Genomic DNA, 16,334 nt, shown 5'->3' with positions numbered 1-16,334 from the left:
CAAAGTATAGTGTGACTGCCTCCTCCAAGCAGAAGTTGAAGGACAGAACACCTGGGTTCTATCCACCAGCACAATGTGGACAGACTTTCTTTCTAAGGATTAGCAACTGGCAGGTGCAGGGCCAAATCCACTCCCCCCGTTTACCAGTGAAGAGGCAGAACTGTGGGTCTAGCTGTCAGTGACAGAGGGTGTGGACACAGGACTCATCAACAGCAGCCAGCAGGGCAAGAGGAGGGGAACAGGGTTGACCCGCTCTCTGCTGTAACCTCAAAGTGACCGTCCAGCCCAGTAGAAGTAGTCCCTGACATGGGAAGCAGTAGCAGAAAGACGGGGGCTTCTAGCCTAACAATAATTCACCAGGAGCACAAACTGGGAAGTGAGAGAGACAGCGTTCAGTTCGAATGTGTGGAAGAGAACTGTTCTCATTATTTGGTAGAAACAAGTCGGAGAAATAATATGTGAAGCAGTGCCACCGATTCTGTGGCAGGGCAACATTCTAGGTAGGCATCTCTGCTTGTTATAACCTGTGGATGGGGGAGAAGAGGCCCGGCTTCACACAGAAAGGACGACCATTCCCATACGGTGTTACAGTTTTCATTTATTGACACGTGTGGGGAGGGGAAGCATGACGGAAACAACCCCCCACCAGTCCCCACAAGAACCACAAGAACAATCTCCAGCTCTGAGCAACACGGCAAAGCAAATGTTCAGTCTGACAGCAATACTGGGGAAGGTGGTAGAGGGTGTGGAATAGAGGAGGAGGGCAACTGACCTTACTGACCCCCCTGCTTTCCCCACCAATATCTTTTGGGGAACATTAGGGGATAGCCCATCCCCCCCACCATGTGGGGCACCCCTGAGCTGCACTCAAAGAAGCGACCTTATTTCGGACTGCAGCTGTCCTAGGGAGCCCAGTTCTTCCCTGGGGAGAGGGGCAAGTAGCGACGGATCTGTGAACATAAAGCAGAGCACCTGATGAATCCAGGAGGCCTTGGCTGCTCCTGGCTGGTCCCAGCCGACTCTCTCTTTCCCTAGAATCTACCAACACCTTGTCTAACTGGCCCAACTGAAAAACAAAACACTAATCAGCAAGAGGTAAAGACAGACGTAGCATTCTCAGAGCAGGCTCTTGCCCCACAGGGCAGCGCCAGCTTAGCAACTCATGCTGCAGACCTGCCAACAAGTCAAATGCTGGATTGGCCAGTGGCTTCCTACTGCAAGGCAATGTGTCAGCCCCACATCCTTGCCCCATGCCTTGTACGTGAAGCAGACCTGTCTGCCTCTTACGGTTTTGTTACTTGTGGCAGCACTGCCCATGTGCTGAGGCTTAGATGTGTCCTTCCTTCATCTTAAAAAAAGGAAACACAACCTCAACGTTTGTTTTTTTAAATGGCTACAAAACTGCTTCGGAATGTGGAGGTGTAAGTTGGAGATATCCTGGGTACTTGCGAATTGGTGTTCATCACAGCTGACTTCTCCCTGGTTCAAACTGAACCATGCTAAGAAAAAACCCTCCAGAATCCCCACCCCCATCCCAAAATGTGCACCCCGTGACAGAAAAGTACAAGTTAGTTTGGAGACAGTGAGGCTGCTACAAACCACCAGCACCCGTCTTTAAAATGTTACATCTGTCTTCACCTTCTGCAGCCCAACTCCCGAGGTCCCCCCAATGTCTATCAAATGGCACCTCCCTGTCTCAGGATTCCTGGCGGCTGCTTTTTTACGATTTCCCGTTCCACTATTCCCACACAGCTACTGTGGGGTCCTTCTGCTCCACCAGGTCTTCTCTGCTCGGCAGCTACCATGTTGTTACTCTCACGGGGAGGAGAAAGAGTCTCAAATCCATCTTGGAATCCCCCCAACGGGTTATGGGGAAGGGTGTCTTTTTCAGCCCCTCCACCAGCACAGCATCCTCTCCCCCGCCCAAAGCCACCCAGGGCTCTCGCTGGGCTCTACAGCCAACATGGAAGGAAGTGTGGTGAGTAACACAGCAGGGTTGTGAGGGCTTCACCAGCCTTAAGGGGGAGGCGGGCTTTGGTCCCAGGCAGCAGGGCATCTTCAAACCCTGCTAAAAGCAGGCTGGACAGTGGCTGACTTGACGTGACTCCTGGGCCCCTCAGGGCAGAGATGTCCCCAGAAGGGGGAGCAGGAAATGAAAGGGCACGCCCACCTCTTGGGTGAGGGTACTGGCGCAGCGTCATGGCTGTGAAGCCGCATGCAGGAGGGTAGCTCATGCAAAGGGCAGCGGCCCAGGCTCTCCAGGCACCTGCGGGTGGCAAGAAATGGGTTAAAGACAGGACATTTCTGTGACAATAAGTCCCCGCCCTTCCAGGACTCCCAGGACAAAGCAGCCCCATCTTCTGGAGCCCTGGTCCTGGATAAGACCTTCTTGCACCCACTGAGGCTGCCCCTCCTTCCCATTGCTATTTGCCCTGCAGCCTATTTCTGTACGCTGCCCATGCCTTAGTCCCGGCTACTAGGTTTCCTTGTGCACTGTGCTTGCAATAATGAAACATGGCAGCCAGGACTAGGCTGGGTTGCTAGCAGTCCCTAGAAGCAGTCACTCTCAGAGAGCAGCCTGTAGAGTGAACCAAATCGCGCTCTCTCGCTCGCTCTCTGTGCACAATTCAGCTGAGTTAGCCGTGCCCTAGTGGATCCCTCCTGCACATCACTGCCACAGCCATTCCCCCACCTCATTCCTCCCTCCTGGGCTCTAATCATGCCACAAAACCAATGAGCAGGAAGCAGTAAAACCTACCTATGGGGGCAATGTACCCCTTACAGTGGTTCTCAACCTTGGGTCCCCAGATGTTTCTGGCCTACAACTCCCATGATCCCTAGCTCACAGGACCAGTGGTCAGGGATGATGGGAGATGTAGGCCAAAAACATCTGGGGACCCAGGGTTGAGAAAGGCTGCTTTTTCACAGAATTGTAGAGTTGGGAGGGACCACGAGGATCATCTAGTCCAACCCAGTCCAGTACGGGAATTGCAGCTAAAGTTGGCCATCACCTTAAAAAAATCCAAGGAAGGAGTCCACCCCCTTCTGCAGGATGCCCTTCAACTCATCTCCCCCTGACGCTTCATTGCAAAACGCAGGCCAAGCGGGCAGAGAGCGGCAAGGGTGGTCTTGTGAGTATGGCTCTCAGGCTTAGTCCCTTCCCACAACTGCATAGCTTCTGATTACATTCCTGCCCCGGTGCTTTTAAAATAACACTGACAAGCAGAAATAAAAGGAAAGGCCTTGCTTGCTTAGCTTCCATGCTAAGAGAAGCCGCCTTTGCTTAATTTCTGCATATCCAGTGACTGGTAAGGAGTACGGGGCAGTGAGCAGAAAGAAGTGAGAGCTCTGCCCCCCCCCAGCCCCCAGCAGCCCCTGGCTGGCCAAATGCTCTTCTATCACACGCACCTCTCTGGTCACCATTTCCCATGATGCGCTCCAGAAGTGGCCTCTCCAATTTCCTCGCCCTCCGCACCAGGTCCATGCTTGGTGATGTGGCGCAAGAAGGATGTGGCATTGAATGCTCGCTGTAAGAAGGGAAGTGTGAAAAAGGTTGCCAGCTCAACAGAAAACTGCCCGGCCTGAAGCAGCAGCTTGGTCTGCAGAAATTAGCAGGGGGAACTCTTCTGCAGTGGCGGGAAACTTGGTAGTGGGGCCCGCTCTGTGGAAAGCCCTCCCGTCAGATGCCAAGGAGATAAATAACTATACAACTTTTAGAAGACATCTGAAGGCAGCCCTGTATAGGGAAGTTTTTAATGTTTGAAGTTTTATTCTGTTATAAAAATATTATTATTATTATTATTATTATTATTATTATTATTATTATTGCAGGTCATGCTTTTAATGAGGTCCACAAGTTCATTCTGGCCATGTCACAAAAACCACATCCTACACCTGTTATCAGGTGTGGAGCAGAGGTTTGCAGGGACCCTAGAACCACTTCCTTTAAATTAAGAAATGCAGAAAGCGTGCAAACCCTTCTCCACCTTGGGTTTAAGTTAAACATTCCTCTTTACCTTCCATTGACTGCGAGCAAAGTTTTTCTGGATCTGCTCACACACAGAGCCATGAATATCTTTCTCCAAAGCCGTGTCCCCAGAGATCCTGAAATACATAACAGGCAGGGTAATTATCTTTTGTTAGATTATTTTGCCTTGGTGTCATCACTGGTCTGGTCTAGCTCAACTGATGCACAGCTCACTTTCTGGCCACTTCATATTCGCATGTGTGGAAATCTTGGTGCCCTGGTGTCTATGGTTTAACGTGGTAGTGTACACATATAAACTGTGAAAGAGATGGAGCAGAGCAGAAAAGTAGGATTTATCATGAGGAAACAGGCGCCGGTGAGCCTCCTCTGCAACGTGATGCCATACATGCGCCCGGCCCCCAAAAGTTGGGGGGAACCCGGCAGAAGTGTGATCTATTGTTTTCCTTCCTGTTACAATCACATTGATCTAGTGGAGCCTCACCACTGTTTTGAAGAAAAGAAAAGCTTGGTAAGGAACATTCTGAGTGGACGAGGAAGTGCTTAACCTTCTTCCCGCTGCTCTTCATATTCCCTTACCAGCTGGCCCCTCCCCAGCCCAAAGTGCATTTTTAGTCCATTGGCAGAAAAGCCACGAGAACGGAGAATTTAGGGAGAAGAAAGAGCAAGCATGGAAGGGTTAGAGTGCCCCCCCCCTCACTGCTGCTCTCCACACCATCTTTCGCTTTCCCAAAGTGTGTGTGTGTGTGTGTGTGTGTGTGAGAGAGAGAGAGAGAGAGAGAGAGAGAGAGAGAGAGAGAGAGAGAGAATTACACAAACACAACACACTAAAGGGCCATTGCTGATAATATGGGGACACCAAAAATGGGGGCAGCTTGGCTCATGAAACAAAACACCGTATTGTTCTAATGCAGTATTATGTATGTATCTTTGTCTTATCTCCCAAACTCTTCTTCACCACACAATGTTCTGGGACCAACAGAAATGCCAGCAGTGGGCAAAATTATTTCCTTCCCCTTCCCACCAAGGCCTTTGCAGACCGCCCCCCCCCCCTCAGGTGGGACTTACCAGGGGTGCTGCAGGGCCTGCTCACAGGTGAATCGCTTCTCAGTGTCCCGTTCTAGAAGGTGTCGGATAAAATCTTTGGCTGTGTGGAAACAAAGGGGCAAGCCTCACGATTTAATCAAAAGCTTATTGCCTGAAGTGTCGCCCTGGCAACCCAAGGGGCACATGCCCTTGGCATGGCTGCACTCGCTTTCTTGGTTGCTGAACCACCATTTTGTCGGTTAATGTGGTAGGCTGAGGAAAAGTGCAGGGAGCAATAGGGATGCTGTTCCCTTTTGTTGTTGGCAATGGACAACAATTGCCAGTTATCTGAAAAGCCTACTGTTAAGATGGAGCCCTAGTTCTCAGTGACATAGTAGCTCTGCATCTACATTTTTACCACCTCAGACAGTTATTGTAATACTCTTCCATACAAACCTCTCACTCCACACAGAAATCCACCACTTAAGGAAGAAAGATTCCACCCACGTCTTTTTCTCCAACAAGTTATTTTACTGTAATGGGGGGGGGGGGGTTTCAGTGTTTCATTTGTTTACAATATTTCTATTTTTATTTGTTCTAACCATAAACAGTGGTACCTCGAGTTAAGTACTTAATTCGTTCCGGAGGTCTGTACTTAACCTGAAACTGTTCTTAACCTGAAGCACCACTTTAGCTAATGGGGCCTCCTGCTGCTGCCGCGCCGCTGGAGCATGATTTCTGTTCTCATCCTGAAGCAAAGTTCTTAACCTGAAGCACTATTTCTGGGTTAACGGAGTCTGTCACCTGAAGCGTATGTAACCCGAAGCGTATGTAATCCAAGGTACCACTGTAATAAACTTCAATTTAGGCTTCTGGCCAACATTTCCTCCGCTTTTGAAAACTTAATCAATTTCTTAAGCATTTTGATTATGAATTGTTTTTGTTTACTATTTGGGGCATACAGTGAGGCAAATGTATACTGTTTCCTATCCAATGTCTCTCTAATCAACAAAATTCTTCCATTTGGGGTCTCCTAATAAGTTTCTAACAAAATAAACTCGTTGAAGTAAAAATTATCACGCTCCCTAAACTGGATGCAGAGGAAGGCTGGCCAAAGTCAGATGGTTTTCACGGTCTACGATCTTGCCTGAAGTGGAAAGCCTTCCTCTAAAAGAGTTATCCACTGAGACATTTCCTTTATGTAGATCACCATTCTATAGACACCTCCAGCTGCCCTTTTTATTGTGCATTCATGATCACCTGTGCTCATAAGGCTACGGGCAGGTAGGGTCACAGTAAATCCCGCTTTCAAAACCACGTGCGGCTGCAAATGTTTGGGGTGCTCAGACAACTTCACTCTCACAGTCAGTACATCCCCTGTGACTTTCTGCTGAGAGCAATTATTTCAAGCTCAGCTTAAAGTATTTTCATACTGCCCCACTCCCTTCTCACGCTTTTATTTTTCCTTCATAACCATTTCTTTCCTGCCTTCGTTTTTCCATGTTTCTCAACAGTTCCGTGTGGCATCTTGCAGCTGTCCACTGGTCCTGCCTAGTTGTCACACCACGGCCAGGGTCTGCCAGTCGCCACTGCCTTGCAATGAACTCAAAATCCACTGCGAGGCTTTGCTTTTTTGCTTGGCATGGAAACCCCTTCACCAATGCAATGCTATCTTCCTCCTCCTCATTTTCTTACTGCCCTCTTTGAAGCCTCCTGGGGGTTCCAAGTTTAATAGCACCAAGATTTATGCTGCTGCTTTTTGACTAGCATCTGTGTTGTCATAATATATAAATAGTCTGGACTGAAACACCCACAGGACTCTTGCAGCTTTGAAGTAACAGCTCAGATACATCTCCGTGGTGTCTCCATAGAGAGATCCTACAAGATGGCCCTCTGTCTGTCTTGTATCTAATTTCCCATAAAGACTGAAGTTTTTTGGTAAACCTCACAACAATATAAGATGAGTTATTAACATCTGGTTTCGGGCAATACCTTCCTGGACTGAGCAGGTTGGCTCTGTTGTGTTTCTATGTAAGTTATGCTAATTATTTCTCAGTTTTCATAAATGAGTGTTTGTCCTCTTTTTGGAGGATGTGTTTTCTCTCTCTTTTTGCTTACGTATTAGTAGTGGCTCTATAGGTGGCCCTCCCTATGCCCCCCCCGGCCCTCCTCCCACTTCCACTCACCTGACTCAGAGATATCATCCCAGTATGGAGAATCAAACTCATACTCAGCTTTCAGGATCTGGTTGAAAAGCTCAGAGTCGTTCTCATCATAGAAAGGGGGATAACCGCAGAGCCTGCAGGGAGCAGCAAAGGGCACTGAATCAAAGGCCTGCTCAGAGGCCACTACCCGTGGTAACATGCAAGAGGTTGTCCAGGGGAGAAGGCAGAGAAAGATACTCACAAGATGTAGGAGATGACGCCAAGCGCCCAGGAGTCCACGGCTTTTCCGTACGGTTTCTGCTCCAGGATTTCAGGGGCTGTAGAGGACACAATGGGCAAGAGTGAGGGCAGGGCATGGTGCTTTGATGTGTGCCCCATCTTCAATTCCACCTCTTTTAGCAGGGGGCACAACCTGCAGCCCTCCAGATGTTTCTGGACTACAAATGCCATCAGCCCCAGCCAGCATAGCCAGTGATCAGGGATGATGGGAGGTGTAGTCCAACAACATCTGGAGGGCTGCAGGTTGTGCATCCCTGTCTGATAGTGTAGCAGCACACACAGGGCCCACCCTCCCACAAAATGTTTCTTGAAAGGTGCTGTTGTTCTTGCTACAGGGAACCAGGCAGAGGGCCTTCTCAGTAGTGGCACCTGCCCTGTGAAACGCCCTCCCATCAGATGTCAAAGAGATAAACAACTACCTGACATTTAGAAAACATTTGAAGGCAGCCCTGTTCAGGGAGGTTTTAAATGTGTGACACACTGATGTATTTTTAATCTTTGTTGGAAGCCGCCTAGAGTGGCTGGGGAAACCCAGCCAGATGGGCAGGGTACAAATAATAAATTATTATTATTATTATTATTATTATTATTATTATTATCATCGTCATCATCATCATCATCATCATCATTGCAGCCCCCGTTTCCTCTATCTTAGTAGAACCCGCCCATTTGTGACTACGCTCCCTCTTTTGTACAAATAACGTTACCTCTGAGTGCATACGGAATTAGTTTCTCTGAGCAAACGCAACCTGACCGCCACACAGTTAGAATTAAGGGGCGGAGCTTCCTTCCGTGATAGACAGCAGGGCTCTCCCTGCCACCCTGCCCAGATCTGAGCCCAGGCATCTCTCCATAAATTCAGAGCAGCCTTTCACCCTGTAGGCAATATCCAAGAACTTTGCCGGCCTGCTGCCAAGTGTCACACTGGGACTCTGTTGTGTACCTGTTCACAATGCACCCCTGTGTGCTCATGTAGCACTGCGACCCTGCACAATTAAGGGCGAGCGGCCTTAGCTAGGTCACCCCCAACCCACCCACTTCTGAATCACTCCAGTTGGGAGAATCTGAGGGATTACAAAACAGGGTTGTGTGTATGCTGACATTCTGTAGGGGCACAGAAACACCTCCAAATTTGCCACCTGGAAACCTCAGCTTTTGTCTGGTAATTAATTAAAAGGCAGCAGCATGCATACTTATGAAAAACATGCATGGAAGTGTAAACGTAATGACTGGCAAAGATTCAAAAGCCATGGGTGTAAGATTGCCAGGGGCAGTGGCGTAGCACTGTTTGCCAGGGCCTAGGGCGAGTGTGTGCGCACGCATGGCAGGCAAGTGTGGGACTGGGGTGCGGAGGGTGAAGGGCATCCTCAATGCACCTTGGCCCCCACTGCCTCTGGGTAGGCACTCATGTGCCAGGCAGGGACGGGGCACGGGGGGCAAGACAGGGGGAGCCTTGTTCATGTCCCCACCCGATTTTGTGGCTGGGGCAACAGCACCCCTGGCACCCCACACACTACACCACTGGCCAGGGGTCATGGGTACAGCCTCCGTGCCCTGAAATTGTTGCTTGCAATATCCTCAGTGAATAGTAGCAGCAGAAAAAAGGTTACATAATTTTATATAGATTGTAGAATTCAGGTTATCATGGCATTTTTTTTCTTTTCTTTTTAGCATAGAGAATTCTTCACCTCAAGATTATGTCTATACACATGGGCAGTATTTTTGGAAGCTCTGCCAATGGAACAGTGTTTTGCTTATGTATACTTTGTTACCTCAATCCCTCCACAAACCCCACAATATCCATACTTCAGGCATCCATCTGTATATTATCTGCCCTAGAAAAAGCAGCCAACCAGACCATTTTTGCAGTTTGCCATAATTACATGAAGAAAGGCTAAAAGCAGATGATTTTCCCCTTTTGGTTGCAGAGGCACCCTCCATCTCACTGCTCCCACTCAGCTTACAATGCCCACCTCCCCCGTGCCACACTCACCCACGTAGCCAGGGGTACCACAAGCTGTGGACATGATCCCATCAGCTTCAATCTTGGACAGCCCAAAGTCTGTAATCATAATCTTGGCATCTTCAAACGGAGTAGCATAGAGAAGGTTTTCAGGCTGTTTGGGGTGTAGCACAAAATTGGGACACCTGCATATTAGTTCCGTTTCTCCTTTCCCTTAAGCAACCCAACTGAAGGACTGGCAGACACACCTTCCTTTCAAAGGAGCCCAGGGCGACAAACAAAATAGTAAAACATGGCTGACTGTCCATCCCACTGGCCTACTTTGGCCTGAGCCCTTTCCCCCCAAACCATGGCCAGCGGCTGGCTGCACACCAGGCATGACATCTGATGCCAGGTGAGGGTCAACTGGAGACATGGCTCCCAGTGCACAGCTGGGAGCCTTAAGGTGCACTTCCAATTGTACATTGGCTAGAGAGGCTTCTTGTGACCACCAGTCAGCTGGTGAGAGCAAACCAGCTGGGATCAGTTTCACTACAAACTTCCCTAGCCAGCCCCAACCCAGAAAAGAAAACCATAGCTTGAAGTCAGTGCCCATCATCAGCTGACAGGCACTTCCTTCAAGCTCACTGGGTTGCGCTGCACTATTGAATCCCCCATGAACTCTGTAGCCAGCTAGTCCCTGAAGGGGCTCTTTGCCTGCTCCTCCTGAAGGAGCGTCTCCACCCCCATCGTTCTGCCCAGACGTTGAGGTCCACAGCCGAGGGCCTTCTGGCAGTTCCCTCACTGCAAGAAGCAAAGCTACAGGGAACCAGACAGAGAGCCTTCTTGGTAGTGGCGACCGCCCTGTGGAACAACTCCCTGACATTTAGAAGACTTCTGAAGGCAGCCCTGTTTAGGGAAGTTTTTAATGTGTGATATTTTAATGTATTTTTAATCTTTGTTGAAAGCCGCCCAGAGTGACTGGGGAAACCCAGCCAGATGGGTGGGGTACAAATTATTATTATTATTATTATTATTATTATTATTATTATTATTATTATCTGCAAGCTTCTTTCTCCTGCTCCAGAAGGTAGGACGCAAATCAATGGATTCAAGTTACAGGAAAGGAGATTCCAGGAAGAACTTTCTGATGGCAAAAGTTCTTTGACAGTGGAACAGAAGGTTGCGGGCTCTCCTTCCTTGGAGGTTTTTTAGCAGAGGTTGGATGGGATGCTTTAGTTGAGATTCCTGCATTGCAGGGGGTTGGACTAGATGACCCTCGGGATCCCTTCCAACTCTACAATTCTATCTACAAATATTAGATTCCTCAAGCAAAAACATGAGGCAGTTGTACCAAGAGTTCAGCCAGTGGGCTTCATGGGTGGGGAGGGATTTGAACCTCCCCCATCAAAGTCTGGTTTTTGCCACTAAACCCAACTAGCTTGTGAACCAAGGACTGTCCCCACGCAACTTCTTTCTCCATCAGCTTGAGAAATAACAGAGGCCCCTCGTACCACCTGCTACTCTAACCCACCAAATGCACAACTTGCGCAGGCCTATCAAGCCAAGTGCAGTCCACCCAAGTTCTCCAAAGAACCTTCCATTTTTGCACCCGCAGGTGCAGAAAATGGTGGGGAGGAATGTGACCTGGCCAGCAGGCCTATGTGGCTTATGTGCTGCATTCGGCTTGGTGGCTCTCAAGTTCTGAAGGCCCCCCAGGAGTGAAAATGAATTCCTATGGAAGTGTGAGCAGTGACTGTAGCCCTTCCTCCATCCCTGCTTTATTCATTTATTAGTAGCACTTGAATTCCACCCAACAGCCAAGCTCTCTGGGCTGGTTGCAAACAATAACACTTTAAAACACAGCAAAAGGACAGAAAACAAATCAGCAGCAGAGAATGAAAATACACAACATCACTAGCTATACACAACAGGTTTAAAACGAGGTGGATTTAAAAAATTCAGTTTCAAAGCCTGAGAAGATTAAAATGTCTTCGTCTGGCACGCAAGAGACCACATGCTCACCTACCCCACACCTGTATAGCACCCCCACTCCTGCCCCAGACCACCCCAGGGCCCTCTGTGCTCTCACCTTGAGATCCCGATGAACAATGCCCAGGTCGTGCAGGTAGTTCACTGCCTCCAGCACCTGCCGGATGAGCTGGCTGGCATCCTTTTCGGTGTAGTAGCCCCGCTCAATGATGCGGTCAAAGAGCTCTCCTCCTGTCACGCTGCAAACCAGAGACAGGTGGCTTACCTCCAGGCCCCATCTACATTTCAAGCAGGAGGCCCCTGTTCCCCTCACAAAGCTGCAATTCCCTGAGTTTCTTGGGAAGAGGGATTGATTGTTAAGCCACATTGGGAATTATAGCTCTGTGTGGGAGATGGGGGGGCCTCCTAACAACACTTGGCACCCTTAACAAACTACAGTTCCCAGGATTCTTTGGGGGAAGCCATGACTGCTCAAAGTAGCGATATGGCTTTAAATGTGCAGTGCAGATGGTGCCCAAATATTAAACTGCAGGTCCAGTTAACTCCCATAAATGAAATGCACGGATTGGGAGGGAGATAAGTGATCTTGTCTTTTATATAAAGCAACAGAATGTCTTGGGCCAGCCCAGATCCTGGTGTTCTACCATCTAATTCCCCCTACAAAAATTACCTTCTGCAATAGTTTCTTTTGCAGATTTTGCCTGCCCGTCCCCAATAACAAGAGTCAAGACTGGTATATTCTGAGACACTTAAGCCAGGGGTGCCCAAGCTTTTTTCAAAGAGGAACAGATTTGATGAAGTGAACATGCATGAGGGCCGACCAATGTTGTTGAGATTTTTTAAGGATTTTACCCCAAAGTTTTTTAGCTATTTTTTGGATTACTGCCACGGGGGCCAGATTAAATTGACCGACAGGCCAGATTAGGCCCCCAAAACAGACTTTGGACATGCCTGGCTTAAGCGATCCTAATGGGCCGAGATCCTTCAACACAGCACTTCCTCTCTCCCGTCATCAGGGGTCTCTTCAAAGGCCGGCCTCTGCATTAAGCCCTGGCCGTAGCCCCTTAGCTCTCATCTGCAGCAGTACTAAATACCTGTAGCTGCATGTGCTCCATCATCATCCCTTGAACTACCTAACCCAGTGTCACACCTGCCACTCCCAGCCAATTCAGAAAGGACTAGCCATCTCCAAGACACTCTGGGGACCCAGACCCAAATGAATAGCACAAGGGACTTCTACTCACAGCTGCATGGTCAGGTACAGGTGAGTGGGGCTCTCATAAATGTCCTCCAGAGCCACAATGTTCTCATGCTGAATCCTGCAGTGCCAGTGAGATTAAACAGAAACTAAGAGATGGAGGAGTGGGCATGAGTCAGAAAACCCTGGATTCTCCCCTGGCTGTGAGACAGGCTTGTGTCTAGAACATAATACAGTCAAGTGTCTGCATGCAAGGCTTGAGAGTGCCATGGTGAGACCAGCTGGACTTGGACTGGGGAGATCCAAATTCAAATTAGGGTGGCTCAGACGCCAAAGAGGAAAGGGCTCCCCCTGAATCTTTAACGTGGGTGTAGAAGAGGGAATTTCAACAGATTTAGCTTGCATGGCAAGCTAGACCCTAATTCAAATCCCCACTCGGCCACAAAGTGAGCGAGGTGACCTTGGCCAGCCACTCCCTCTCAGCCCAACTCACCTGGGATGGAGGGGGGGACGAACCTGAGCTCCTTGGGGGAAAGTTAAGAAATAAATGCAGTTTATAAACAATATTGCAAGATGTTGAACCTGTGGTCAGTTGCTCAAAAGCCAAGAGACCCAGTGCATAGGAAATGCTCGGGGGGGTGGTGGTTAAAAGTCTAACTGAAAGCCACATTCTCTGACCCAAAAGTGGGAGATCCTAGATCCCGAATCCCAGATCTGTAGGGACTAGATTTTAGTCACTCAGGGAAAGGTTCTCTGTACATGCTTTGAGGCACATAATAAAACTAACAATATCACCATTGTTTGAACAGAGTTGAACCCCAGTAATGAAAGCAGATTCTGAGGATGCATTTTATATTCCAGAAGGAACATGAATATATTTAGGTATCTATCTCCACACACAGTTACTTACTTTTTGAGAACAGCGATTTCATTCTCCACTGCTGCTTCCTTGCCCCGCAGAGCTTTCTTGGGAATACATTTGAGAGCTACAAGGCGTTGGGATCCATGCTCCTGTGCCAAGACCACCTCTGAAAAGGCCCCTCTGTCAGAAAAGGGCAGCAGGAGGATCAGAGAGAGGCAGAATAAACCCACCTGTCTGCACACACACACACACACACACACGTGCACCTCCCTCAATGCCACAGAGCTGTTTTCCATGTGGCACGCTTTACCCTAAAAAGGTGTTCCTCATAAAAACATAAAATCCAGAGTCTAAATTTACCTAACTGCACCACTGGCTATAATATTTTCAGTAAAGATGCAGGCAGCCATTATGGTCTGGCCAGGGATGGTGGGATAATCAAAACAGCTGCAGTAGCCCTTGACAACACAATCCTATATGCATGTTTACCCAGAAGTGAGTTTCACTGAGTTGGCTCAGTGAGACTTATTCCCAGGAAAGTGGTTACAGGATTCCAGCCTAAAAGATGCAAAATAGCGAATCAGCTTTTAAATGTCACAGATTGTCTCTCTCACTTTCTCACAGGAAGCCCTTAGCATTCGCTTGTTCCCTGTCCAAAGTTTGCATCGTACTGGTGCTGGAAACAACAGCAAAAACAGTTAAGAATTTCACTAAAGTTAAATCTGATGTGGGTTCCTTTTAATAGGGCAAATGACCCAAGTGTTCCCAAAATGCACAAGGGGAATAACTTTTTGAGAGTTACTGCAAGTGCTCACAGCGGGATCCTGCTTCTTCATCACATGGGGAACAGATTTGCACAGCTCTGTTTACTGCTTGACGTTTCATGATCTGATGGTCCTTAGATAAATGTGTGAGCTGCCTCCAGCGAAAGGGTTTCTAAACCGACATCTAGCAACATGCCAGTTCCTCGCAATCACTGGATGCTACAGAGAAAACAGCTGACGAGTATGCATGTGTGGACCCAGGCCTGCGGCTTCCCCTGCTCAGGCAGAATAAGTGTTTTTTTGTGGAGTGGTGGGCAGGGGGTGAGTTGAGTCATGTTCCTGATTACATGCCTCTCCTGAAATGGCACCTATTTCTACCCCATTCTACTCCACATTCTAACTGCACTGAAAACCCCAAAAGTGGGGAGGGAGAGAGATTTGTACACTCAGTTAGGGAAGAGTTAACTTTGTGGCTGTTCTCACTCCCCCACTTCTGATTCCCTGGACTCTTGGTCTATTATTGTCCCATACACGTCAGACATGTGTGAGAGCCCCCCCCCCCATTCAGCCAATAGGATGACAGCATGCAAATGAAGTGCATCAGGCTGCGCCATTCCTGGGGTGTCTCTGCAGAAAGAGACACCCTGCAGTGGGGAACAGGTGCCCAACTGCTAGAGCAGCAGAGGAGATGGGGCAGGACCAGGGGGCTAAGAGAAGGGCAGGTTGAGAGTGGCAGATTGAGGGAGGCATCATGTTGGGCTTGGAACTAGGAAGGTAAGGTGTGAGCTACCAGCACACAGCACACAGACACCCCTATCACCTTCCCTGCCCAGTGGTGCCATCAGGACAGGATTTTGGGGCAGCCCTACAGGGCTCTGCTCAGCAGAATGACAGGAGGGTGCCCAAACACAGCAGAGCTGCCTTTAAAAATTCCAGTGGTCAGCCTTACCCATCCTAATAGCTCCACCCTTAAGACCATGAGGTCTGAAATCTAAAATTACCTAAGGGCACCACTACCCATGGGAAAGGCTAATTTTGCTTATGTTGACAACGTTTAAAATGAGTACTGATTTGTCATCTGAAGTTAAGGAGAAGGGCTTTGAGGAATGGCAGAGCAAAACCAAAGTTTATCCCCATGAGAGAAGCCCTGTAGGTTCAGATCAGTTGGCCAGGGATTGGGCTGGGAGCAGAGGGAGAAAATGATGTTAAGCTGGGTGGGAGGAAGAGAGGATGTTACTTTGCCATCTGGGGCTGATGGAATTTGTGGTCCAAAGGTTCTGGAGGGCACCAGGTTAAGGAAGTCTGCTGTGGCAGCAGAGAAGGGGCAGCTCAGAACATGGGAAGCAAAAGGAGGCTTTAAAATCAAGGACTGACGAGTGCCAGGAAGCCTCAGTTCCCAACTGGGTGTGGTTGGCAGGACCCACATGGCACAGAGTGCCCCGCACAGGTCTCCCATTAGCCGTTGTCGGTTCACTCACGTGCCCAGCTTCTCTTTGATGTCGTAGACGCTGGTGATGTCCTCGACCTTTTTCTTCCAGCCTTTCCCGAGCGGCATTGCGGATGGCTGCAGACGGGCAGCGCAGGAATAGCTAGGCCCAGAGATGTCGGAAGGAGCACACACACAAAACAGATCACTGAAATGGGGTCAGCTCATTCCCACGGCTTCTTCGGCCGGAAACTTCAGAGATCATTCCTCTGTCATGAGATATAAAACATTTGTCGAATGTAGGGCCCAGTGCAGAGCCAGGTCAAGAGACTTTGATGCCTGTGGCAGAAATTCCAAACAGCTCCCCTGCTCGGTATACAGATGTATTAATTTGGCTATGATCCACTCAGAAGTTCTCTGTTCAAGCTTTTATGAAATGAACGAGATGGGAGGTCTCCCAGGCGACATTGGGCACTTGGGATCCATGGAAGAGAACCAGCTGCCTCCCACTCTGCCATCCTGAATGGTGCCCAAAATCCACTGCTGGCCCTACCATTAGACAAAGCGAAGCAGCCATCTCAAGCAGCTGGTTTGGGGTACCATGAAAGGGCAGCAAATTGTTATTTTGTCCTAATTAATTTAATTGATTCGCGTATTTCTATTGTCGAGGGAAGAAAAAGGCAGTTGTGAGATTT

The 16,334-nt window shown here is 48.8% G+C and overlaps 1 protein-coding gene across 1 annotated transcript; it reads right to left on the bottom strand.

Annotated features, from left to right (window-relative positions):
• Positions 1-578: 578 nt before the first annotated feature.
• PNCK (pregnancy up-regulated nonubiquitous CaM kinase) lies at positions 579-15,826 on the bottom strand. The gene is made up of 11 exons (XM_083420524.1): positions 15,692-15,826; positions 13,498-13,629; positions 12,634-12,708; positions 11,490-11,628; positions 9,449-9,572; positions 7,418-7,493; positions 7,198-7,310; positions 5,054-5,132; positions 4,017-4,104; positions 3,409-3,527; positions 579-2,266 (listed from the first exon to the last, which is right to left on the bottom strand). The coding sequence occupies exons 1-10, from the start codon at positions 15,766-15,768 to the stop codon at positions 3,417-3,419; spliced, it is 1,014 nt and encodes a 337-aa protein (XP_083276650.1). The 5' UTR covers positions 15,769-15,826; the 3' UTR covers positions 579-2,266; positions 3,409-3,416.
• Between the last annotated feature and the right edge of the window lie 508 nt (positions 15,827-16,334).

The sequence above is a fragment of the Podarcis tiliguerta genome (assembly GCF_965153285.1).
Source record: "Podarcis tiliguerta genome assembly, chromosome: 17".
NCBI classification, from domain to species: Eukaryota; Metazoa; Chordata; class Lepidosauria; order Squamata; family Lacertidae; genus Podarcis; species Podarcis tiliguerta.
Note: the sequence above shows the minus strand (reverse complement) of the source record. Positions and strands in the feature narration are given on the sequence as shown.

Bases quoted from the DNA above. Each gene is read 5' to 3' on its own strand.
- PNCK (XM_083420524.1), bottom strand. From the start codon at position 15,768: ATGCCGCTCGGGAAAGGCTGGAAGAAAAAGGTCGAGGACATCACCAGC. The intron at 7,494-9,448 runs GTGAGTGTGGCA...TGTCCTCTACAG, and splicing joins TGGTACCCCTGGCTACGTGG to CCCCTGAAATCCTGGAGCAG. The intron at 4,105-5,053 runs GTAAGTCCCACC...TATGTATTTCAG, and splicing joins CAGGCCCTGCAGCACCCCTG to GATCTCTGGGGACACGGCTT.